At 38.5% G+C, this 26,355-nt stretch overlaps 2 protein-coding genes across 3 annotated transcripts; one reads left to right on the top strand and one right to left on the bottom strand.

Annotated features, from left to right (window-relative positions):
- The first annotated feature begins 960 nt into the window (after window positions 1–960).
- On the top strand, window positions 961–13,401 carry LOC139939456 (uncharacterized). 2 transcript variants are annotated; one of them, XR_011786312.1, is made up of 3 exons: window positions 961–1,344; window positions 4,128–8,181; window positions 8,224–13,401. XR_011786312.1 is itself a non-coding variant. In XM_071935386.1 (2 exons), the coding sequence occupies exon 2, from the start codon at window positions 4,750–4,752 to the stop codon at window positions 6,787–6,789; it is 2,040 nt and encodes a 679-aa protein (XP_071791487.1). In that variant the 5' UTR covers window positions 961–1,344; window positions 4,128–4,749; the 3' UTR covers window positions 6,790–13,401. The 2 variants fall into 2 exon arrangements, 1 of the variants encoding a protein (XP_071791487.1); XM_071935386.1 differs by having other exon boundaries at window positions 4,128–13,401.
- LOC139939457 (transaldolase-like) lies at window positions 11,800–25,831 on the bottom strand. The gene is made up of 9 exons (XM_071935387.1): window positions 25,650–25,831; window positions 20,928–21,051; window positions 19,839–19,946; window positions 19,020–19,151; window positions 18,356–18,416; window positions 16,747–16,861; window positions 15,302–15,431; window positions 14,657–14,724; window positions 11,800–14,007 (listed from the first exon to the last, which is right to left on the bottom strand). Exons 1-9 carry the CDS (start codon window positions 25,738–25,740, stop codon window positions 13,847–13,849), a joined length of 990 nt encoding a protein of 329 aa, XP_071791488.1. The 5' UTR covers window positions 25,741–25,831; the 3' UTR covers window positions 11,800–13,846.
- Window positions 25,832–26,355: the final 524 nt, after the last annotated feature.

The raw sequence follows: 26,355 nt of genomic DNA, 5'->3' as shown, positions 1-26,355 counted from the left end.
GTGTTTGTTTTACATCGACAAGTGATTTCATTGGATACACGGTGCATAAGTGACGCAAAATTTCCACATCTTTGTTTTGATTGGTCCGGGGTGATGTTTGACAGCTGCACTTTCGGTCGTCTGCATAATTTATGCAATTGTATGCAACATTCAATTGACATTGGAGATTCGCAGTTTGATAATAGTCATATTTTGTTTGACTATTATGATGTACATGGATGTATCACGCACGTAGGATCAAACTGCGAATCTCCAATGTCAAATGAATGTTGAGTCAAAAGTGTGGTAATGGACAGGAGTTGACGCCTAGTTATAGATCAAATGGTGACGTCAGATGTTCAGGCTAGTAAAATAGACTTTTATTGAAGAGCGCTACATCGACTGTTTTTGGGAGGCTGACTCGGAAGGATTGGGCAAGTCTACAAATCTGGCTTTTGTGTAATAATATACTGAAACGTCTCCAGTAATTTGTGTTGCGTACCTAACAAGGCATATTCGTCTTGCGATATCGGCAACTGCGTTATGGTTAACCAAACCAAATGAACGTCGCGAATCAAGACTGTAGTTATGCTAGCGCTGCTCTCCATTTCACAAGGTTTTTTTGCATAGAAATCCAGAATAAATGAAATTACGTAAACTAATATTTTAAAGTTCCTTTAAACATGCGCGGCCAGGCAAGCACTCGTGAAAACTTTGTGTTCGCGGCTCTAAAAGGGTTACAATGGTGCAGGTAAATATTCAAGGTTGGAGATTGAACTATGATCCCATATAGGGTATTCATCTAACAAAGAAACCGACGTTGTTTGCTGTAGACGCATTATCGCGCAGCAACTATATGCAAATAGACGAATAAACCAACCTATTGTTAATCACCACACAGTAGGTTGGCCACACAGGTAGTGTGAAGTTACACATGCCTTAACTATTATTGGTGCTCGGTTTATAAATAGCACTCGCCTTTCAACCGTGGATGATGTATGAGAGCTATAGAGCAAAATTATAGAGCAAGCAAAACTGAAAACTGAAGTTGAAATTGGTTGCAATCAGTTCAAAATTTAACTGGCTATTCATATAGTAAGGTGTCTACAAAAGTATGGAAGAAGTAACTCGAACATGAACTAGTGCATTGAATAGGGCATATGTTAGCATGCAGCAAGTATTTTGTGTGTGTAGACTCTGCACCCCTGATACCATATAGAGCATGGATGCAGATACCATGGATGTATACACAAAGTACCTGACAACAATACGTGACCTCAGAAACAATATAAGTGCTGCCGTCAAAAGCTTCCCCCTTGGTGTGGCCATTGAGGATGATGTGACCATGTGACTGACTCATCTCAGGTAAGGCATTACGATTCACCTTAAGCTATCGTGGTATTATCTTATTTAATAAATTACCAGCATACAGTTCTGTCATTTTTACTTCATTAAAATGAGTTTGTAGGATTTGAAACTTTGTTTTGGTGGAAATGATGTAGTAAGGTTTTACTTTTATTTTAAACCTATCGACATACACAGTTATTACAAGTTAGACAGGGGTTCTGTCATTTTTACTACATTAAAATGAGCTTGTAGGATTTGAAACTTTGTTTTGGTGGAAATGATGTAGTAAGGTTTTATTCTTTATTTTAAACCTATAGACATACACAGTTATTACAAGTTTGACAGGGGGCTGTCAAGGTTAAAACAAAAGTATAAAAAACTATCATCGAGTATGGGGAATCCCGTGCACACCGCCCTCCCCAAAGCCGTCACCGACACCAATGTTTTTGTGTGCCGCCTTTGAGGGTCCTTAAACACAACTGGGATGTTAACAGTGAAAAAAAAAACTGATGAACAAGATAATCCATGATGGCTGCCAAAAATAGTAAAAATTTAGCAATATATCAGCAAAATAAGAGAATAAAAACATGATTTAAAATATTTGCGTTTTTGTAACCTTCAAGTTATCATATTAATGGTGACACAGTCATTACAATTATAGTGCTGTTTCAAGTGTTGTTATAATAATAGCCCTCATCCTCTGAGCCTAAGTCAGTTTTGTCATGTTTCCTTGTCACTTGACTTTACGACAGTAAAAACTGTTTTGTTGACCAGACTTATAACAAAAACAGCGTTTCAAAGTGTTGTTATAAACAAGAGCCGTCATCCTCTGAGCCTAAGTCAGTTTTGTCATGTTTCCTTGTCACTTGACTTTACGACAGTAAAAACTGTTTTGTATGGTGGCCCCGAAGGGACATCGCATAACGCAAACGTGTGCGCACACGTATGCAATGTCGTGAAACAAATCGCGAATATATGCGCACACGTATACAATATCGTGAAACAATTCGCGAATATGTGCGCACACGTATGCAATGTCGTGAAACAATTCGCGAATATGTGCGCACACGTATGCAATGTCGTGAAACAAATCGCGAATATGTGCGCACACGTATGCAATGTCGTGAACCAAATCGTGAATATGTGCGCACACGAGTGCGATTTGTTTTGCAATGTCGTGAATTTTATTGCATACCATGTTGCATACCATTAGGATGATGTCATAGTTGTGGATAATTTGTTACCGATCTAGGGAGTACTGTGGCGCTACAGCAGGCTCCCTCTGTAAAGCATGTGTATACCCAGGAACTTGGCACCAGGCCAAGGACGACCACACGACTCGCTTGCCTCACAACAAAGACTACTGCTGCAATGACTACCGCTTATCTCACTGTTGGAAAGAAACCCCCCAGATCATTAGACATTTTATTCAAAGGTATGCAACATGGTATGCAATAAAATTCACGACATTGCAAAACAAATCGCACTCGTGTGCGCACATATTCACGATTTGGTTCACGAAATTGCATACGTGTGCGCACATATTCGCGATTTGTTTCACGACATTGCATACGTGTGCGCACATATTCGCGAATTGTTTCACGACATTGCATACGTGTGCGCACATATTCGCGAATTGTTTTACGACATTGCATTCGTGTGCGCACATATTTGCGAATTGTTTTACGACATTGCATACGTATGCGCACACGTTTGCGATATGCGATGTCCCTTCAGGGCCACCATAGTTTTGTGACCAGACTTATAACAAAAACAGCGTTTATGTAACCTCCATATTAAAATTACGTATTTAGACATCTGAGAGTTATAACCTTCTACGGCCCAAGGCCCAGACCAAATACAACGGGTACATTTTAAGGGGCGTACATTTAAATGATCTCTGACTTACAAAATAAGACGTTTAAAAAGTAGCCAAGCCAGTTGTCTTGAAAATGTGTCCGCCGGCTATTTTGAAGGAAACAAATATTTGGCCTTATATGAGGCTTCTTAGTTGATATGTTCTACCGATTAGTCCCGAATCGCAAATAATATCAAATGGTAGATTTCACCAGCATGAAATTATTTGTTGTATTTATATCCTGGTGTCAGAAAACTTGGTACCTTTTGTAAGGTACAGACACGAAGTGACTTTTGACACTTCGTACCTTGTACACTTCGTATTATACCTTAAAGGCGGTGGACACTATTGGTAATTACTCAAAATAATTACTATCATAAAACCTTTCGTGATTACGAGAAATGGGGAGAGGTTGATCGTATAAAACATTGTGAGAAACAGCTCCCTCTGAAATGACGTAGTTTTCGAGAAAGAAGTAATTTTCCACTAATTTGAGGTCACGAAATCATCCATCTGAAAGCACACAACTTTGTGTGACCATGGTGCGACAAGGGTGTTTTTTCTTTCATTAATATCTCCCAACTTTAACTACTAATTGAGCTCAAATTTTCACAGGTTTGTTACTATATACATATGTTGAGATACACCAACTGTGAAGACTATGTCTTTGACAATTACCAATAGTGTCCAGTGTCTTTAAAGATGCTTCGTACCTTCTTACACGACACTTCATATCTCCTTCGTACCTCGTATAATTCGGGATTTGGATTTCTGTATAGTTTCTAGAGGGGACGCCGCCAAAATTTAAGTGTGACTAGCTATAGACTTGACTAGCCCATAAGCGCAAACAAAACCGTCAACCTTCAAATGTATACACACACACAAACTTTTTGCAAAGAAGTTCTCATTTTATCTTTTAAAAATCTCCAATTTTCTTTTTTAGGCAAGTCATCTTCGGTTCAGACACGTCATTCGGAAGCTACACTGGCACGGTAAAGTGTGTTTACACATTATTATGTAAATGGTGATTTTGCGTCATCGATGCATCAAGTACAAGAGTCAGTGAGTCAGTGAAATGAAGCAAAGTCATCAAGTTATTAAGACGTTACCAAACAATCAGAAGAGCGAAACTCGTTTGTTGAACATCTTCTCAATATTGTCATTGCTCTAATGGTATTTGTGATACACTCCGACGCCCATGCCCATGCCCATGGGAGACTATAGCTCTCACCAGGGAAGAAGAAAATCCATCAGTAGGATTTGAAGAAAATCCATGCTCTCACAATAGACGGAGTTTGAAGTTCTTTCTTCTCGAGTTACTTCGACAATGCATACAAAAACGGTCAGTGAAACATCAATTAAACTCGTCGCGGTTTATCGACTTTCATTTCGATCTCCAACAAAGGGTGAGTTTTCCGCGTGGGGATAACTAAACAGCACCGCCCAGTAATCCATTTATTGGGTTGTTGCAGGCGGTACACTTAACAAGGGTAACTTCTTACGAAACTCGCCGCGAAAAGAGTTGGCAAACAGCTTAACTCAGCTTAACTCTATTAATTAACAACATGGCCGCAAAACCAGTAAAGGATACCGTCATCGAGAATGTACGAGGAAAAATTCAGTTACTTGTTCGCCAGAACTCAAAGATGTCGGACGTTGGTGTTGAATTCGAGCGGGATCCAGAAGAGTTGACTTTGTGCTTTCTCTGTCAGAAAGACTTGACCGTACCGAAGATTCTGCCGTGCTTGCATACATTCTGCAAAAGCTGTCTGGTGAAATATGCAGTGGAAAATGAAAAGAGCGGAAGTATTCGGTGCCCGCAATGCAAAGACCAAACTTCTGCGCCTATTAAAACTGTTGATATTGGGGCACTCCCTGATAATTCACTGGTGTCGTTCCTGCAAGGTGGTTCCCCGACGGATACAGCAGAAAAACACAATGATGTGCAGTGCACTTCATGTAATCACGAAAAGCCAGCCTCATCTTGGTGTGCAAATTGTCAGGACTTTCTGTGCGAGTCGTGCTTTTCATCTCATGAAAGTTTAAAAGTTTTGCGAAATCATAAAGTAGTTGGCATCGAGGAATGGAGAAAACAGAACGGGAAAACGTTAATTGAGGAAAAGTTATGCCATCAGCACAACGGCGAACCAGTAACTCTATACTGTGGAACATGTAAGACACCAATGTGCAAGGATTGTGCCGATTTGGATCATTCAACTGGGACACACAGAAAGTGCTCTTTGCTGGAAGGGGCGGTAATATGCAGGCGGTCAGTTGAGAAACTCATGACTATTTCAAGACAGACAGAGGCCAAATTTAAAGGTGCCTGGGAGATTTTGGACACAATGAAATCGGATCTGAGGGAAAGTACGCAAAGTTTAAGAAAAGAAGTAGAGCAAGCTTTCAAGGATGAGATAGACGCTTTAAACGACAGGAAAAATGAATTTCTGACTAAAATTGACGTGATTGAAACACAGCGGCAAGGCACACTCAAGACACATGTAGACAACGTAGAGAATATACTGGAGCAGTTCTGGACTGCGTTTGACCTAACGGAAAGCTTGATGGACAATGGCAACGACTTTCATGTCCTGATCTTGGAGCCAATTGTATGTGAGAGACTCAAATCACTGTATAAAAAACAACCCGAGCTTCCTCATCATGATCTTACGGTCGTTGATCTCACGGAAGAGACCGAAGAAGGAAGAGAGGAAGAGCAAGTAGAGGAGGAAGAAGTCGACCGTGTCCAAGAGTCCAAGGACACTAAGGAGGAGGAAGTACCTGTCTGGGAGCTTGAAACAACTCTTGGGGACAGGGGAGCTGGAGAAGGGCAGTTTGACTGGTGCAGAGGAGTGGCGGCATCTCTGGATGGCGACACGGTAGTTGCTGACTGGGGAAACGATCGCGTTCAGGTTTTCAACAACGGTAACACTTTCACGTGTGTCCTCAACTCAGACAAGCGAGAAGATGGGAAGATATCGATGCCCCAAGATGTCGCCTGTCTTCTCGATGGTCGTTTTGTCGTCATAGACAAATCTCACTTTGTTAAAGTCTACGATCCGAACGGGAAGTTTCTTTATCGCTTCTCGACGCTCATGGCAAACGAGAAAACACTCCCATCTGATGTCGAGCTTAGTTGTGTGACTGTCGACAGAAGAAGCCGCATCGTTGTCGGTGATTGCAAACGCAACTTGGTCACTATTCACTACATCGACGGTAAACTAATCAAGACAGTGCCTGCCGTAGGACCCGGTCATATTGCAACCACGTCCACTGACCTTCTAGTGGTGAGCTGTCCACGCAAGCAAAAGGTGCGAGTTATGAACCACGACGGTCGGTTCGTATTCCAAGTGGACACATTCGGACTTGGAGAGAAGTTAAAACCAAGAGGTGTTGCTTGCGACAATGACAATAATATTTATGTGGTTCACAAGGAAAGAGGAGGCGAGAAATCCGTCCATATGTTTAACAGTCATGGCAAGTACGAAGCATGTGTGGCAAAGAATCTAAGAGAGCCGTATGACGTTGATATTGCTCCTGGGGGAAAGGTTATCGTATCAGACGATGACGCAGTCAAAGTTTTCAGTAGGAAGTACAAAAAGTAGAAAGCTGCAAAGACCCGGGCAAAACAGTTTTGGTATCTCTGTGTGGTAGAAATAGTCATAATTTGCGCTTATGGATGGATTGTACATGACGTCATTGACCACTATATTTGATGAAACGTGCACGCGTTTGTCATCAAATATGGCAGTCGATGACGCTATGTGGACTTCATCTACGTGTATAGGCTCTTAGTGTAAAACGTGTATACAGTTTAACCTTGGGTTGTTCGCATGGAACACCTGCACGTGCACTTTGCGGCACTCTAAAAACCACTGGGTTGGAAATTAATCCGAATTCAAAATCCTAAACCGGGTCAGCCTAAAGAAAAATGTTTCAAAAAGTGTTTTTAACTCCAGGTCATTTTGACTCGGAGTCTGCATCATTTTGACCCACTTCTGGGGACCCGGCGGGAAGCGGGTCAACGCTGAGCCAGAGGTTTTTGGTGTGTGCAGAACCCTCAGCCTCCGATTGGTTAATAAGATGGGTATATAATTATTTTTGACATGTTGAGGAGGAGAAGATGCCTCCATCTAACTTATTACGTAATGATGGTCAACACTGCATGCCTTAATATAGCTGTAATCTGTATACATAACCCCATGCACAACGCGAATTTCACGTGTATCCGCCATTTTGTGAGTCAACTCTTTGTGTTAGTGTGGGAGATCAATATTTTTATTTTGTGTATGGTACATTCCAATCTCATTTACAAGGGTGGTCGATCTCGCAGTGCTGTTTTTTTTTTCCTTTTTCCAAACTTGCTTAACGCAAGCAACGAATGAGATTGCCTCCATGCCCCCTGGTTATTGCCCTTACAAAAATGAAGCATGCAGCCTGCTCGCTTATGACCAGGGATATGCGTTTTCGCGGCTGTGACCAAGTTCTGTTTAGGTCCAATGACTAACTAATGGCCAATATAATGCGATTCGTGGTATTATAAGGTAGTACATTTTGAGAAACATTTCTTGTGGTTACGTTAAGCAAACATCCGGAACGTCCTTATGTCTGAAACTGAGAAGAGTTACCATGGTAATGTTTCGATTAATCCTAAAGATTATTATTCCTGCGTGAATATAATATTCGCTCCGGAGTTTCGGCGATACCGTCAAAATGCGACCACATTTTGAAATGACATTTTAACTGGTCAATTTGTATACAACTACATTATTTTATATAGGATTTTAAAAATCGAACGGTTCAAAAAACCAAAGGAATACATTGGCTTTAAAGCCAGTGGGCACTATTGGTAACTGTCAAAGACCAGTCTCCTCACTTGATGTGTCTCAACATATGCATAAAATAACCAACCTGTGAAAATTTGAGCTTGATTGGTCGTCGGAGTTGCACGATAACTATGAAAGAAAAAAACACCCTTGTCACACGAAGTTGTGTGCGTTGAGATGCTTGATTTCGAGACCTCAAGTTCTAAACTTGAGGTCTCGAAATTAAATTCGTGGAAAATTACTTCTTTCTCGCAAACTACGTCACTTCAGAGGGAGCCGTTTCTCACAATGTTTTATACTATCAACCTCTCCCCATTACTCGTTACCAAGTGAGGTTTTATGCTGATTATTATTTTGAGTAATTACCAATAGTGTCCACTGCCTTTAAATGTTTCTGTAAGGCAGATTTTGTGCAAACCCGTTGATAAACAGTACTGTTTGATACGGAAGGCCGCCCATATACAAAATAGAGGTAAGTTCACTCAAAAGTAACAGAAAATTGTGTATTTTTTTTAACCTAACAATTTAGTTGAATGCATTCAACTCATGTTGACCAAACAGATCTAGGAGCATGAGTTCATATCTCGGCCTTTTGTTTATTAAACATGTTGGACTTGAACTATTTTGTCAGGGAAACAAAACAATTCATTTTATGACGTAGGCCTACATTTTGGGTATATGTTATAAACGTTAGTCCAGTCGCAAAGTTACACATTTGCAAAGTTACACATTTGTATGTTGTTAAAAGCACTGGACACCTTTGGTAACTGTCAAAGACCAAGCTGTATTCTCACTTTGTTTATATACAATACACATACATACAATAACAAACCTGTGACAAGTTGGGCCCAATTTGATCAAGCTTCAATTGAAAGAAAACGCTCCCTAATTACACAACTTTGTGTGCTTTCAGATGCAGACAAAGGCTTAAGTGTTAAGAAATAAGCTCTTCTTCAAAGGAAGCCCGCTCCCGTTTCTCATAATGTTCTCAAAGTTTTTAGTTTTTTTGTTTTTTTTACTTTACACAGCTCTCCATTTCTCGTACCAAACAAGTTTTTATGAATTCAAAACAGTTATTTTGAGTAATAACCAATAGTGTACAGTGCCTTTAAGACTCAAAATATATCTCACCATCAGTCTCTTGGTAGTCTTGATTGGCGACGTTCATTATGTTATTACGTAGTTGCCGATGTAGCAGCACGAATTACTGGAGAGAAGAGATGTCTGTATAACACAAACATCTGCCAAGTTTGTCGACTTGTCCATCCAGTCCTCCAAAACAGTCCAAATGAATAGCGCCATCTATCGGTGACCATAATACAAAAACACAATGATGCCAATCAAGACTATCTCTTTGTAAAAAATAATAAATATAACATCTCGATTAAACTTGAATTAGAAAAATATTAAGTTGTTAATGGTGAAAATTAATAAAAAAGGTTGCTCCCTTTTGGTTTATTACTCGATATTTGAAAAATAAAAGTCGTATCCCTCATATATAATGACCTTTCTCTGTTATGACCTAGGCCCAATAAGCACGAAAATAGCTTGCTTATTTTACACATGTTACTGGCAAAAACTCATGCCATGTACATAGCTTGTGACTTATATTTAGCTGTTGTTTACTTAGCATAACAAATGAGTGGAGTCTTAGCTGTTAATCTGATTTTACAAAGCAACAATTTTTTAATTTTTTTTTCTTCAGCAGCTTTATGAAATTGGGCCCTAGGTATAATATCTCATTTGGAATAAAGTCATATCTGAAAAGTCATAACAATGTTTGAAAGTTATGTACTGTTTTTGATTTTTGTATTAATTTTTTTTGTCTGAAATGGACGCTTTATATAAATGTACTTTTTGCTAGTTTTGTTTTAAAGTCTGTCTTTTGGAATACATTTCTAGCAATACTTTTTTTTTGAAGAACCATTTGCCGAGTCTTGTGGTTTGGAAATACATTTTTTGAGGGTCTTGTTTTTGGAAATTTAGTAGCGAGTATTTTTTTTATAAGTGAACATGTAGCAGATTTTTTTTCATTTTATTATTAGACTCGCAACAGCTTTGTTCTGTGAGATGGGGACAAAAATTCCCGGCGGAACTCTTATGGATTTGAAGCAGGGCATCCAAGCAGGGAAAGACACCACCATCACTGATCAAAGCAAAATGTTATGTGCACATTTTGGTACAAAGTACAGAAGTTGAGCCAAGTGACAAGTATGCTTATCAAATTGTGTTTTTGTCAGTCAATGGTCAGTCCATCGCCTTCTCAAAAGTGTAGCTACAACGGGGGTCGATATCAGTGGGCGTGGTGTCCCCCCCCCCCCAAACGCTACCGTTGTGTCTTCACTGTGAGCTTGGAATCCCAGGAATTTGTTGGAAGAGTTTTAGAAGGGTGTGGTTATATAACATGCCTACTTCTGTACGAGAAGAACATGGTGGGACCACAGGGGAACCTTGGGCATGGTAGGCCCATGGAGCTAGAGTAGGCCTAGCTGGGAAACACACTGATGCATTCTATAAAACCGCTTTAAAAAAAATAATAATAATAAAGAGTAGGCCTACCAGCTATAAAACACCACCATATCATCTACGACTGGTATTCTGCCCATGCTTTTAAACATAAAAATGTTAAGCGGCATAGTTTGCTTAAAGGCAGTGCCAGTGGACACTATTGGTAATTACTCAAAATAATTATTAGCATAAAACCTCTAATGGTGACGAGTAATGGGGAGAGGTAGATGGTATAAACCATTGTGAGAAACGGCTCCTTCTGATTTGAAGTGCCATAGTTTTCGAGAAAGAAGTAATTTTCCACGAATTTGATTTCGAGACCTCAGATTTAGAACTTGAGGTCTCGAAATCAACCACCTAAACGCACACAACTTTGTATGACAAGGGTGTTTTTTCCTTTCATTATCTCGCAAGTTCGATGACCGATTGAGCTCAAATGTTCACCGGTTTGTTAATTTATACATGTTGAGATACACCAACTGTGAAGGCTAGTCTTTGACAATTACCAATAGTGTCCACTGACTTTAAGCAGCTCCAACCAAGAAACTGACCCTCTGGTTGAAACACAGGGTTCCCCAAAATGCTGAACTTTACCGCATTTAATTCCTCTTTGTCATAATTATGTTGTCACTCTTACCTTTTTATAATGCCATCATAAATAAGAAGAACATTTGAAGCATAGATCCAGGGGCGGCAATAGGCGCGAATTATAGTCGCCCAGGCTTTCTCCTGTAAACTGCACGCACGTGTGATTGTTGTCTGAATGCCAACATGTGTGCATCCGGGTCACTACTATAAGACTATAAGATGGCGTCATCCGTTGTTGCATATGATTGGTCGTATCTTGAGAAAAAAAAATAGTTTGTGAGCTACAAAATACCCAAATAGTTGTTCGTGATAAAACTAATTTATTTTAGAAAGTTTAGACTTTTACTATTTGATGATCACCGAAATAACTAGGCCGAGTAAAAAAATTAGATACTAAAGTCATGCATACTAATTAGGTGACGTCACACATTTTTATTTTTTAAAGGAACCTGGCTTTCAGTAATTGACTTGCTATGGTATTTTAGGAAATAAATTCTGTAATGAATGGTTATTTGTTATTCAGGGAGTAGATATTGAAGAGTAAAGTCATAACAGATTTGGCTTGGAATCAATTGACCAATAACACAAACTGAAATGACAAAAAAAAACACTGTTGAGATACATTTTGCCAATTTCACTTTTAATTTTATTGGAAGAACAGGCTTTTAATAAAGTATATAAAAATAAATCCAAGTAAATACTTTATTCTACAACGAAAAAATGCTTCCTTTATGACCATATAAAATTTAAATACACTTTTAAGTCGTACAATTATGAAGAATATAACAGGGTTTTATCTTTCCAAATCAAAATTACCGAAACACATTTCAAACGGCTACAGTTTGTAGTACTGTATGGAAATCGAGACTGTCAGACAAATCAGGATACTCTCTGCATACATGTTTATAAAACTAACATTATTTCCATCATTATTTATCCATACTCTTAATAAATGAAATACATCTTTTCAATAAAATCACAAAATTTCGTTCAAAACTGGACTGAGTACATGTATATTAATTGGTTTTTACCCATACACCGATGTGTGTTAGCACTGTATACTCACTCAGTACTTTCCCCCCCGAGTCCTGTGAAAAAATATCACAGGCATGTTACTCAGGTGGGATTCGAACCCACGACCCTTGCAATTCTAGAGCAGTGTCTTACCAACTAGACTACCGAGGTTGCCCGGCAGCTAGAGGCAGTTCAAAAATCCTATGTTTTGGCAGCAGGTACCGCAACATCTCTTAAAGGCAGTGGACACTATTGGTAATTTCTCAAAATAATTATCATCATAAAACCTTTCTTGATTACGAGTAATGGGGAGTGGTTGATAGTATAAAACATTGTGAGAAATAGCTCCCTCTGAAGTGACATAGTTGTCGAGAGAGAAGTAATTTTCGACGATTTTGATTTTGAGGTCTCGAAATCAAGCATCAGCAAGCACACAACTTCGAGTGACAAGGGTGTTTTTTCTTTCATAGTTATCTCGCTACTTGGACGACCGATTGAGCTCAAGTTTTCACAGATTTGTTATTTTATGCATATGTTGAGATACCCCAACTGTGAAGACTAGTCGTTGACAATTACCAATAGTGTCCACAGTCTTTAAAGACTGAGTAGTGTTTGATAATTGACAAATTTGGTGCTGGATACGGGCATTGTGTACAACCTCCCCCTTCCCACAATTGTGTTATGGGAATCCCAGGAACTATTTAGAGGCTTCTAGGGGATACTTCTGTACTAGAGTGAAACAGTGTGTCGTAGTATGGGTACATTTCTGTTAAGATATTGTTTTTATTTTTTTTTTTTTTACATTTTTATTTTTTTTTTTGGGGGGGAGCACACTATTTATCATATTTATCATGATTAATAGGGAATCATCACCAAAAAATAGTACCACATTATTCAACACAAGTCTAGTAAAGAGCACCAGAGGTTTGAACCATCTTTGGTTAAGTCTGTCTAAAGCCCTGTTCCCATTTTTCTTTAAAGTACCGCAGGTTTTCTGTAGAATGACAAATGTGGACGAATGGTAATATGACCTCCCTTTCAACTTACTGCAACCCCTAGTTAAAACTAACAGACAGAAAGAGGGTGCGGAAGGCTTCCACGCAGCCATGGCAACTAAACAGGGCCCCTGAAAAGTCCAATGGGAACAGCTTCGCAATGTAAAACTATTCAAACCTCTCGGGAATAAAAGTCTAGGTGGGAACGAAGCCAGTCATGTTAACTTTCCGCATGGCAGTGGGGTAAAAAGTCAAATAGGAACATAGCTTTTAGCCTTTGTTAGAACAGTCACATCAGTCAGAACAAGACATGATCAGGTGACCATGCGTTTAAAAAAAAGCAAGGCTGTTTTACAACCACCAGCCAACCCCCCAAATAGAGATCTCTTTAGCATGATGATTAATTTACTATGGTCATCTTGGCACAAAAAAGGTCTGCTCATCTAATTTTTACAGTACAACCAAACAAGTGACCATGGTGACAATTTCTCTAAGTTTTGACACTAACTGTTGCACGTAGGCCTACTCTGATTTGGCGAATCCAAATACAAACTGGGTATTGTGTGTACAGCAGCCTTGGCAGTGTTTTGCAAAAACCCTCAGCCATATTTGTCTACCGATGTATCGTACCTTTTAAAAAATCCCTTGAAATTAGAGCCCTGGAATTCAAACTAAAGACTACTCATTGATTGGTGGACTGAATGCACTTCACCCTCTGGAATTGGCCAGACCTAAGCAAGCTTCTCCTTCAGCATGTTCTCCAGCTTGATGGCGTCGGCCGCAAAATTGCGGATTCCGTCTGAGAGTTTTTCCACAGCCATCCTGTCCTCATTGTGGAGGTAACGAAACTGCTGCTCCTTCAGGGAAATCTTCTCCAAGTCAAGTTTTTGCGCTGATAATGAATAAGAAAACACATAAGTATTGTTTGAAGCTTTGCATGGTGTGGAGACATAAGAAACTATATTAAATAGTAAACTTGCGGGTACAAACCATGCGAAATCTCTTAAGGTGAGTGTTGGCTCTGAAAAGAGCTTGTTGGGTCTCCCAATCGGCTCTTTTCTCTTTTCAGAGCCAACACTCACCCTAACAGATTTACACATAGTTGTACCCACAAGTTTACTATTTATATATAGTTTCTTTCTAAGAAAACCCACAGTTAAAAGTTTGTATGTTTTTTTCATCGTGATTGCATCAGGGCCCAATTTCATAAAACCTGAAACTTCCAGAAAGCACAAATTTATAATTATTTTTCTGGTTTATTTATCCACTGCACTGGCAGCCAAGCAGGCCCAACAGTACACTTACAAGTAAAAACAGTTCTTATATCTTGCCAAGCACTGAAAAGTAATGCCAAACAGAAACAGGGTACCAGCCAAAATCATTTAAAGTTTTTTTTAAATTGAATAGACACATTTTCAACGAGTGACATATGGAATGCAAGACCCTAGGTCTGATCATATATAGTAGTATTCAAATAAATTTAAAAAAAATTAAACTGTAAAGATGTTGATTAGGGAAAATTCTAAGAAAGTTTTTGTTACCTTCTTCAACAGACAACTTGCGCGTTAATGGAGCGTTGGTAACCTTCAGTTCTTCCAGCAACTTGGGACTGTAGAGAAACCAGTCATAAAACAACTCAATTAGTCACAACAAGGTCAAATTTACAAGAGATTTTTGAGTGTTTGAGTGTTACTTTGTTTGCCTGTTAATTTATCCTGGCTGTGATTGCTACCTATAATTAATACACCAGAACGATACATTGATGACAATACATGTACATGTTTAAAATCAGGGCTACTAAAACTTACTGGGGGCAGGTTTAACCCAGAGTTTATTAAGCCCGATTGGCTACTTAACAAAAAGCATTTGTGGCGTGTCATGGTTGAGCGATTAAGAGCACCGGATTCAAGCTCAGGTGTTTGATCAGCAGAGTGTGGGTTCGAATCCCGGTCATTACACTTGCTATATGTTCTTAAAATTGGGGAGGTAGTGCTTTCTGCTCTATCGGCCAGGCTTCGGACTGATGATACCCAAGCCTACATCTGTATGGACTGTTAAAGGGGTAACCCTGTGTCAGCCCTATGAGGTGACAACAGCCTCTGGAGTAAAATAATGGTAGCCCACACCTTGAAGTGGCCTTCCAACCTTGTGTGTCTGATGGCGACCTGACATCCTAAGTATCGTACCTGATTGTTATGTAATCCACTCCAGCCAGCTCCGTGATTTCACCGATGTTGCGGAATGATGCTCCCATCACAACAGTCTTGTACCCAAACTTCTTGTAGTAGTTGTAGATCTTTTTAACGCTTATCACTCCTGGTGGTGTTAAACACAATCACAAGCAACAAAACATTAGTTAGAAAGTATTGTTTGAAGCTTTGCATGGTGTGGATAAATAAGAAGAATTTATTATACACATATTGACTGGCAATGAGGTAACTAGTGTACATCTATACCCCCGAGGGACTTTGAGTAACCAGAAGAGGGACCCATTTCCCCAAAGGCCGAGGGAAATAGGTCCCTCTTCTGGTCACTCAAAGTCCCTCGGGGGAATAGAAGTACACTAGTTACTGAATAATGCAAGTTAATATGTGTTTTATAATACACCTCGGTCTTAAACGTGAAATAAGAAAAGAAATTTGGAAAAGAAAGGAAGTTTTTTAGTTGCTGTTCACGGTTCATGTCAAGAGAGGGCGCTGTAACCAGGCACTATTTTCAAAACATGCAGTGCGATCACTAGACTATGTAGTTCACCCCACGCGACCGTGTTTCAACCAACCAGAATACAGAACAAGCAAGAGGTGTGTTATACAAAATAAATAGTAACTTGCGGTTCAACCATGTGTAAATCTATTTTGTGTGAGTGTTGGCTCTGAAGAGAGCCGGCGTGGTCCAACGTTTCGAACAGTATACTCCCTCTACTCGTCTTTAGGAGAAACGAGTGTGAAATGGAGTCATAACCCCAATGCGTGGTTTGCATTTCAACATTAACACAGGTTCTCAGCGGTGTAGGACTTAGGCGTGATATTTGGTCCTTGGAAAAAAGTAGGAATATTTTATTCATTACAAGAGCTGACCTATGTACTTGTACACATGGTGTGGTGCTAAGAAAAACTTTAGACTAACTAATCACCATATTTCAGACTTGTCAGCGAAAAAAAAAAATAAGAAATCAGTTTTAAGCAGGAATACTATCATGCCTGCAGAACTCAAGAGTGGTCTCAGACTAAGAATAGACTCAGACAAAAGACGCAAGACTCAAAACCTTTAGACTCAAAAATCCACAAATAAAAAAACTCTAGACCCTTGACTCACGTATAAGCCTCAGGACCCAAGACTTAAGACTCACAACACAAAAACTCATGACCCAGGACTTAAACCTAAAGACTAAAAGACAAAAAATTTCCAACACTCAAGACTAAGGCTGCGACCTTAATGGCGACTACAACTACAGCTATATTAGCACGTCTGCCAGTGTTAAACAACAGGTAGACGTTCACAATCTAGCCGTAGCTTAGCCGAAGTCGCTGTTTTGGACACGGCCTAAGACTGCATAGTGTGAACTCATCTACAACACTGTTCTTTTCAGTAGGGAAAATCCTGAGGCTAAAGGTTAACACACTTTACTTACCTGGGTCTTCGGTTGCTTCATATCCAGACTTGCCGGTGTGAGCCTTGTACCAATCCATGATACGTCCCACGAATGGTGAAATGAGGGTGACATTAGCCTCGGCACAAGCAACAGCCTGCAATAAAAATAGGATATCAGAGTGCCAAAATAATGATAAGTGGATGGAAAAGAGGCTAACAAATAATAATATTATAGTTCTAAGAATTAATTCATTTTAATATAGCTCAAATTCTAACATAACTTTGTTCTAACGTGCTGATCAATAAAATATTAATAATAAAGACTGTAAAAGTACACACTCGCTATTACACACATTAAAATGAATAAAGGTCACAGCAACAATATTACTTCAAATTACAGTTAAAGTTACCACAATCAGAAGAAGAATTTAAATCAAGTTATAACAAGAAGATTATGAATTAACCCCTTGGCTTCTGTATGCCATTCCCACGGGCGCCTTTATGGGAGCGAAATTGCAAGTAGAAATTATGATGCGCCAGTAAACACCACGTCACCTAAATGCCTATAACATTGTAAAGCACACAGGGACATCGACTCCCAAAACTACAATATTTAATAGAGACAAAAACATTGGTACTAAACCAACAATATAGCAAGCAATTTTACAATGATAAAGATACATGATATATATAAAATAGCACATCAAAAATATATTTTAACAAGCACTGGAAGCTCGACCATCAGTGTTTTAACAGCCTACAAAAATGGCAAAAAGACCAGCATATTGTAATAATAATAATAATAAAAAAGTCACAGGAACATTTTAGGTTCCAATCTGGGACAAATTTACGGTGACGCTTAAACACATTGACAGTGGAGGCATGAACTGCCTCATAGAACCATTGCACAACGCACCGCCCAAATGCAAGCGCTTCAATTTTGGGAGTCAAAACATGCTTTAAAGGATGGTACACGTGTTTCAACACTTGTACCATCCTTGTGTGATCCTTGTGTGCACATTTTGACCCCCAAAACGGAAGCGCGTGCGAATGATCTGCACATTGTGCCAGAGCACAGTGCAGTGGGTCTGTAGATGCTCCAACTGTGTCAGGCTAAAGCACAACATTTGCAACCAGAGCACAGTAGTACTTCATTCAGCAAAAGTAAGATTCATTAAGCATCGGTTAAAAATGCATTGTAAATAGATTGTACAGGAGCATTTCCAGAAATGTTGTTAAGGCACAACATCTTCACTGACCCCCTTGCATGCATGTCATGCATGTAAGCTATGGCCCTTTTTGAAAAACGGCTTTGGATTTGGCTTCAGGCTCTATTCTCTCGTCTGAGGCCCTGACGTATACGCAAAGCAAAACAACGGCGGGGGCAAAGCTAGCCTGACCTGAATCTGGAGCCGAAGCCGTGAATTTGAAAAGGGCCTACATGTATGCAGCGAATGTGCCAAGTGCACCATTTTGGATATCAATAAGAAAACACCTTTTCACCTAAATTTTGCACTTCACTGTATAAGCACATAGGGACGGACACAGACTCTTTAAATTGCACAACCAAGATTATTGTGATGATGGCATTGGGTGCAATGGGCTTACTGTACTACCAAGGACGGTCTCTAAAACATATACTACTTTACCTGTGCAAATGAGAACAGCAGAGTCAGGTTACAGGTTATGCCATATTCAGCCTCCAACTTCCTGAAATTATTCAAATAAAATGAAGGTCATGTAAAAAAGACAAATAGAAAATGAAAGGGTATGTTAGCTGTCATCATAAAGCCGTTACTCCTGTTTACATTTTCACATAGATTATCTGTTCCAAACTCGTAGTACATCTCAGGGCTGGAAGTTCATCTTAGAAGGGGCAGGCCTGTTGGAATTTTGTAAAGGGCACTTACATTTGAAAGTCTTAAAGTAAATGGGAACATTTTGAAGGCCCCCCCCCCAAGGCCAAGACCACAGGGCAACAGAGGTCACTGCCTCCATGGCCTGCATGTTATCCAAGGCCTGACTTCTATCAATATCTTAGTTCACAACCAGCAACATAAATATTCTTTTTAATAAAAAGCTCATTTGTCTACAACCTCCCTTAACCGCAATCTCCTTGAAATCCCTCAAAATCCAGCATTGCAATCTGAACCTGCCTATAATATTGCACTAAGCGTCATCGACCACCATATTTGATGAAATGTGCATGCGTGCAAGGCTATCATTAGCTGAGAGTTGTGTTTTTCATCAAATATGACAGTCGATGAGGCTTAGTGCAATCCATGCATTGGTGACAGTCGTCTGGTACCCTACCTTGCTGCCTGGATTCCTTCCCAGGTTGAGCTGAGTTTGATCAGGACACGGCTCTTGTCGATACCTTGGTCTTCGTACAACTTAATCAACTTCTTGCCCTTCTCAATCTGCTTCTCAATATCAAATGACAGGCTGTCAGAAATAAAATAAAACGTTCTTCCTTAAAATGTATGCCAGTAATATTTACTGACATTGTGCACAGAGACATTATGCACAGATAATAATAATAGTGATTCAGATTAGAAATTGTGCAGTGCCTTACATCCAGCCTAAACACCCGCTGGGGCTTACCAAGGAATTAAATACTAATAAACAAATTTTGACAAAGGAATTAAACGCACAAGCAATATAAACAAGAAGTACTACATTCAAAATACGGAATAAACTTACATTGTGTGTAGGTACAAGAACAAAGAAAATCTTTTGTAAATGTCCAAGCCATAGAATTAAACTCAGTATTTAAGGATCAATAAAAGCAAGCAATTCAACAGAAAATAATACATCATGATCAAGTCGAAAAATGAACTTTGCATTAAATTGAAACTCTATATTTTGATGGTCAAGTGAAAAAAAAAGTAAAAGTCCGCATCACTTCAAAACTTTTTCAGCTACAGAAAAGAAAACACTTTTGACAACTGCTCTAGCTCTTCAAATGGTGAAAATGTCATTATGTTTGTCTTTAATTGCTGCAATTACCATTAGATATTACTTCAGCCTCAGCAACTTTGTAGCAACGACTCAATTAATTGTTTTGGGGCCCTAGACAAAAGAAAACTCTGCAAATCTGGCTAAACTTGTATACATTGTAAACTCACTCACCGAGCATCGACCTCAGTGGAGACCCTCCCCGGTACGATCTTCAGAATCTCAACACCGAAGTTGACAAAAAGCTTGTCCATGGTGGCTGTGACCTGCTCATCCATTGTGCTGTGAAAAGATAATAATATTAACTGTATAGGATTTGAGGCATTGCATGGTGAGGTATCAATATATATTTAGTTTGCGGTGACACCATTTGTGTATCTACTTGCCAGGTAGAGTTTGTTCTTAGAGAACTGTCTTGCTTAATTCTTCTACCGCTGAGTAGATTTTTCGGGTGTTCGGGAGACTTCAAAGAACTGTCCTGCTTATTAATAGGACTACTTATTAACTATTACCTGGGCGGATGGTATAGAAATAGGCTGGGACTACTACTTAAGCTTATAGGATCGTAATTAACTGTACTACCGTGGAGTCAGTTCTTGGGTTGGTCTCAATGTTTCGACTAGCTTGCTCTAGTCATCGTCAGGAGAATAACCGTATTTATAACCCGCCTTTTTCCAAAGAATACAAAGCGCCTGGTTTTTACTGCAGGATGAGTGGGACGAAGTTTGAATTATGAGACAAAGGTGATGTGGCGCAACATCCAGCCAGGAAAACCGGGGCGCTCACCCTTTCTCTTTTTCAATAAGTGGAAAAGGTTTTGAGTGTGCAGGGGGAAATGTCAGAAAATGCCTTGGTGTCCTTGCCCTTTCAAAAATGAAGCATAGGCCTACAGGCCTGTATTCACAGATAGGTAACATTATGACCTACAAGCCTTGCTTTTCCATTTTAGTGTCGTGATTATGTTCTGCTACATTGCACTCCTATTGCATCCACTAGGGCTCCCATATGCAGGGCCCAATTCCATTTGCTTAGCATGCAATTTCTTTCTTGATAAAAACAGGATTACCAACAGAATTTCCATTCATTGCATATTGCTTGGTACTGGTATTCAGCTGTTGTTTGCTTATCCTGATAATCACGTGTAAATTCGGTTGGTAATCCTGTTTTTATCAAGGAAGAAATTTCATGCTATGCAAATTTTTGTGCTTAGTAGCTATATGAAATTGCGCCCAGATCTGTTTAATAATTGAGATTGGTATCTACCTTCCGTTGGCTTTGCCATACTTGACGGCATCATCGATGAGATGATGGTATTTTTCAATCTTAGCTGCAGCTAGGAGCAGTGATGGATTGGTGGTGGCATCAGTGGGCTGATACTGCTGGATGACTGCAAAAAAAAATAAAAAAAATGAAATGTCTGTGTCAAGCAGGCAATGAATATTCATAATGAAGCCAGGGAATCTCTGCATTTGTATAGAAAAAATGGCATATTTATTTATTTCTTCTTTACCCTGGGGAAACCTCTCAGTAAAACACTGTTTTCCAGAGGTGCCCAGCAACACATGCGCATTAACAAATTTAAATTGTATTAATATAAAATATATTTAGAATGACATTAATTATTATTATAAATAGAAAAAAATAGTCACAATTATTTCTTGATTCAACCGGAAATTATTTACAATTTAACCAGTCAGTATCCTTTATAATTTGATACAAAATATTTACACTGAACAGGTTTTGTAAAGACTGAATTACTAGCTTATGGAAAATAGGGACTTTTAGCACAAACTGATGCGTTTGTTTGAAGCTGCTTATTCTGCTTATTTGTAGTTGTACCTTTTAAAGATGCTATGTCAGATTTTTGGCCGATTTGACCCACAAATTTTGACTTAAAATTCAATAGGTATTTTGATGGGGGTCGAGACGGTTACAAGCTTTCATTTCAGCCATTGCTCGAAAAAGTTCGCCAATTATAGTAGCAGTGAAATAAAGTGCTCAAAATTTCTTTTTTTGTCGGCACGTGACCAATTCTTATGTGTTTTATAAGAAACGTTTTAAATTTTTGTCAAGGTTCCTGACTTTTAAAAGTAAAAGTTAAAAAAAAAATCGTTAGAGCGGGTGATACTCTTTGAAATACCATTCACTCAAAAAAATCTATTTTTTAATGTTTGGGGCCAAAAATCTGACATAGCATCTTTAACTACAGCACATAAAGAAAACATTAACATTAAATTTTACAAAAAATATTGTTTTCTTTATGAGCTTAGACGCTTTTTGCATAATAGGCGCTTTATAAATATCTTTATTTATCATGATCATTATTACTATTTTGGTACAGCTATACAAGGGAAATTGTTCACTGCAACTGCACCTGCAAGGCCATCTCAGATGGTATGGTAGAGCACTCAGCATGGTCAATATAGTGTGCGAACCACAGAGGACAAGTACATTGTATGAAACCAAGCACACCTCAAAAAGTAACCAGCACAATATGGTTCATACATGTAGGCCTACCTGTTCAAATACACATTACTCTTAAAAAAACCATTCGGTTCTTTTCAAACAAAAAAACTAAGGACAGAAAACCAGATATAAATATTGCAGAGTCACAGCTTGTACACTTGCATTCCATAATTGAGCTTGTTGAATCTTGTTTTAACCATTTGAAGTCCATTTCAATGTAATGTACTTTTTTATGTACCTGTTCAAACACACATTACTCTAAACAAACAAAAAAGTCAAAAATCAATAAAACTTGCAGAGTCACAGCATGCACACTTGCATTCCATGAATCTTGTATGAAATAATTAAAGTCCATTTCAATGAATTGTTTATTAAATTATTCATTGTTCATTAAAAGTTTTGACATCTACAGTATTCCCCACGTCAATGTATTTATTTTTGGGAGCATTTAAAATGTCCATACCGAACCATACTGTTTATCACACATGGTAAATCCAAAATTTTCATCAGTGCTTTCGAACTTCCAGTAAATTTAATTTAGTTTTCCCCGCACTCCATTTCTTTCATTTCTTCCTGGTTTATTGATTCCTCTCTGGACCCAGGAAATCCTACGTAGGGACTAATCACACAGAGGAAGTCTCTAGATGAACCTTGCTTTAGGGTTTTTAAGAGCGAATAAACAGCAATATCATGCCTAGGCTAATCATGCCCACAAATGTCACAGGTGAGAATGGCAGACTGGCTGCGAAATGCGAAAGCAGGAAATTGACTGCTCGAAAATTAACATCCCAAGGTGTACCATAGGTTAGGTACATAGGCCTACCCGACATGTACACAGCCAGAATAAAATGTCAGCATTGTGTGGTATATGTTTTTATTTGTAATTCTTCCCAATCAGAACAATCAGCAAAGACCAGGGTCTGACGTTTTTAATTTTCTTAATCATTCTAAAACTGTTTTTTCTTAAATGTTTCTTACAATAACAGGCTTAAATTTGTAACCAAGAAAAAAACATTTTGTTTTGTTTCATATGTAAGCGTGCTTCGTTCGAACGTTAAATTGTTTTTAATCAGTTCATACAATTTGAGTAATGTAATTGGCCTTTATATGCAATTTCATTTGGAAAAAAAACATGCTGTCAAAATTCAATTAGAGAAAAAACTCAATCAGCGAAAATCGGGGCAACGCAACTAAGATTTACAATTTATATGATACCTGACAAAACATTATACTCTTTTGTAGTTTAGTCCAAACCCCCTCATGTAAAAGTTCTGTGAATGTTAACAGAAAAAGATACTGTTTTCTTGTAAGAAATATTTCTGATCCAGTTACATTTCTTAGCCACATGTTTCTTGAAACTCATTAAGCCCTTGCAAAACAATGGAAAAACAAAACAAAAAAACTGAGCCACATACAAAGTCTGTTTCCAGAGAAATTTCTTTAAACTCATCAAGCCCTTGCAAATGTTTGGCAAACTAAATGAGCATTAGTGTGTACTACGCTAACAGTGAGTGTAGACGTGTACACTATTTTGTAAAGCAGTGACAGTGCAGAAATAATCCCCAGCATACTGGTACCTGCACAACCATGTCGGAAGGAATTCAACAAAACTGCCCATTCAACCCCAATACTGGTGTATGTGTACACCACACCTGACTGAAAGAACAGAACAACACTTCCTGGTCACCACTCCAATTTGCCTGACAATGCCATTGCGCTCTCACACAGATCCAAGCTTACAGAAGATGTTCAATGTTTACAGCTTTTGGGGCGTTAAAACTGATTAACATTTTCAAGGACATAAAGAGGGTTTTACTTTTTACATATTACTGTACAGGCATGGTATTCGGTCCTTGGGAAAAAGTAGGAACTTTTGATCAAGGACTGTCTGTATGGTGAAGGCTTTTATAGACTAGATGGTTATTTAATTACAATTTTTAAGTGTTTTCCAAAGCTTGTAAATAAGACCATTATATACAAACAATTTTTAACAGTATCTGCATCTTGCGCTGTATTGACAACTTAGAGACCCTATTCCTCGATTCTTTAATATCGAAGATTCAAGTAGCACTGCCACTGACAAAACATAATGTATTTATTATAATCTAACATGAGGCCAATGCAGTGTGGCTATAATGAAGGAGATAACAAAAATTCCTCCACAATGCATTTTATTTTCTGAAAAGTCTTGAGCAGGAATCCAGATCTTAAAACATGCTTGTACTAAAATGACTTGTCAAGCATTTCATTTTCACTAATTCCATCCAAGAGAAGAGCATTTGGAAGTAATACCCAACCTACTTTTTTTTTGAGAAAAATACTTATAGTTTTGTTTACCATGTTTACTAGGTAGAACTATTCAAATTTAAACATGGATAAAAGTTAGAAATGATAATAATAGTATATGGAAATAAATAAACAAATAGAAATGTTTGCACAAGACATTGCCCTCCATCTGACCAAAGAGAATGGTCTGACTCACACAATGTTGAACCCAAAGTCAGTGCCCATCACGAGAATTAACCCAACTAATTGTGCCCACACATTTCTTTTAAGATTCACTTGAAAAAAAAAAAAAATAATTGTCAGCATCTTGATATGACCAATGTCGGTTAAATGTTTTCCGGTCAGACCCATTTAATATTTCACATTAGGCCTAGGACAAGCAGGGTGCTTAGAATCTGCTAATTCCGCCAGCTTGCAATTCCACCTAATTACAGTATTTACTTCAAAATAAAACAATAAAAATTACAGTTAGGAAATGAAGACGATTAGGACGTGATTGGTTTTCTTACCGTTTATAAAATACTATAGTTGCAATTAAGGTAACTCGCCGTCAGGAGGTGGGTTATGTTAAATCGCAACTAAAATTTTAATAATAGCTTCATAGGTCAAAACAAATGTTCTGATCAGTTTCCTTGACCGACAATTATTTTTGCCGAACTCTAAACTTGCTAATTTTGTTTAATAATAAAAGTATCGTGGAAAAAAATGTCTGACTTTTACCACCTTACTGGCTTAATCATGTTTTATCTACCGATCTCCGGGATTCGATCAGTTAGAGTTTAATGATTTTGTGATCCGGGAGGTTAGTTATTGCAACTGCTGTGGACAAACTAATTTACTGAAAACAAACTTTTAATTTAAGTTTTAAAAAAGACTTCTGGCAACATCCAGGTTTTATTATATAGTAAGGTCAGTAGTGGTAGGTAGTCCTACTAGTCTTTATGTGTACCGAGTTGATGATACCCCCCGAAACACCGTGTACACGGTTAGTTAATAAAATTGTGTATTTTAATTTAAAAATAAAAGTAATTTTGTTAATAAATTGAGTGTTCAGCGATTTGACCACCAATCCAAAGGTAGGCGTGGTCACCAGCTGAGCAGGGTGAACTGTTTCAAAAAACATCAATTTGTTGAAACATCGAATCATTTTTACTGCAGCTGAGGTGTGATGTGAGGATCCGAGCACCAGGATGACACATCACTTTTGAACACATACAAACTATCCAAACTTACGTTCGAAATCTCCCGTATCCGCCACTACAGTCGACTGCTGCTTGAGCTGTTCCAAAAGAGATGCCATTTTCTGTCGCTTCGGAGATGACATAATGAGAATAAATCTAAATATTCCTGGTTTTAATGGGAGAGTGATGTCACGGAAACACGCACATGTGAACCGAGGCAGAACAAGGGAAAGGTCAATAAATTGGTAGTCTGGCGTCTGGCAAAACAAATTGAAGATTAGCTGTGTAGTTGGCGGGGGCCAGACTAAAGGTCACACTTATTTGGCATAGACCATTCTGTACGTAGTGTAGGGTATGCGGGTACTATTACACTTTCCCATCCCAAAGTGTTGCATTAAAACAAATACATGGCCCCATTTTTCAAGCAATTTACCCAAGGTTTTGCAAAACAATTCTCCCAATGTGAGCTTCTCATCTGGAAGTTTTAATATGAACAGTTTATTTGTCGCAAAATTTACGTTTATTATAGCCCTCACATTTTTTGGACTAACCCGTGTGTTCTTGAATAAATTAATGAATAATCGTGATTGCATTATATATGACGTGACAAAACTGTTAGTTTAACTTTCATAAACTATACAAGCTTTGCGCTCCCAAAGTCTAAACTTTTCATGGTTGAAGTGCAGATAATTAAACACATTTTAAAGAAAAATTATTGTCACAAAAAAGGACTGAGGGGAGAAGAGGATTTAAAAAAA

The sequence above is a fragment of the Asterias amurensis genome, chromosome 7, assembly GCF_032118995.1.
Source record: "Asterias amurensis chromosome 7, ASM3211899v1".
Taxonomy (NCBI): Eukaryota; Metazoa; Echinodermata; class Asteroidea; order Forcipulatida; family Asteriidae; genus Asterias; species Asterias amurensis.
The sequence above is the reverse complement of the archived record's forward strand: the minus strand, read 5'-3'. Positions and strand labels throughout refer to the sequence as shown.

What these genes read in the sequence shown, in the direction of transcription:
- LOC139939456 (XM_071935386.1), top strand. Translation starts at nt 4,750, where the DNA reads ATGGCCGCAAAACCAGTAAAGGATACCGTCATCGAGAATGTACGAGGA.
- LOC139939457 (XM_071935387.1), bottom strand. Translation starts at nt 25,740, where the DNA reads ATGTCATCTCCGAAGCGACAGAAAATGGCATCTCTTTTGGAACAGCTC. An exon ending in TGAAGCAACCGAAGACCCAG is followed by an intron (nt 15,432 to 16,746) that starts GTAAGTAAAGTG and finishes TAACACCACCAG; the next exon opens with GAGTGATAAGCGTTAAAAAG. An exon ending in GTGGATTACATAACAATCAG is followed by an intron (nt 14,725 to 15,301) that starts GTACGATACTTA and finishes GTTTCTCTACAG; the next exon opens with TCCCAAGTTGCTGGAAGAAC.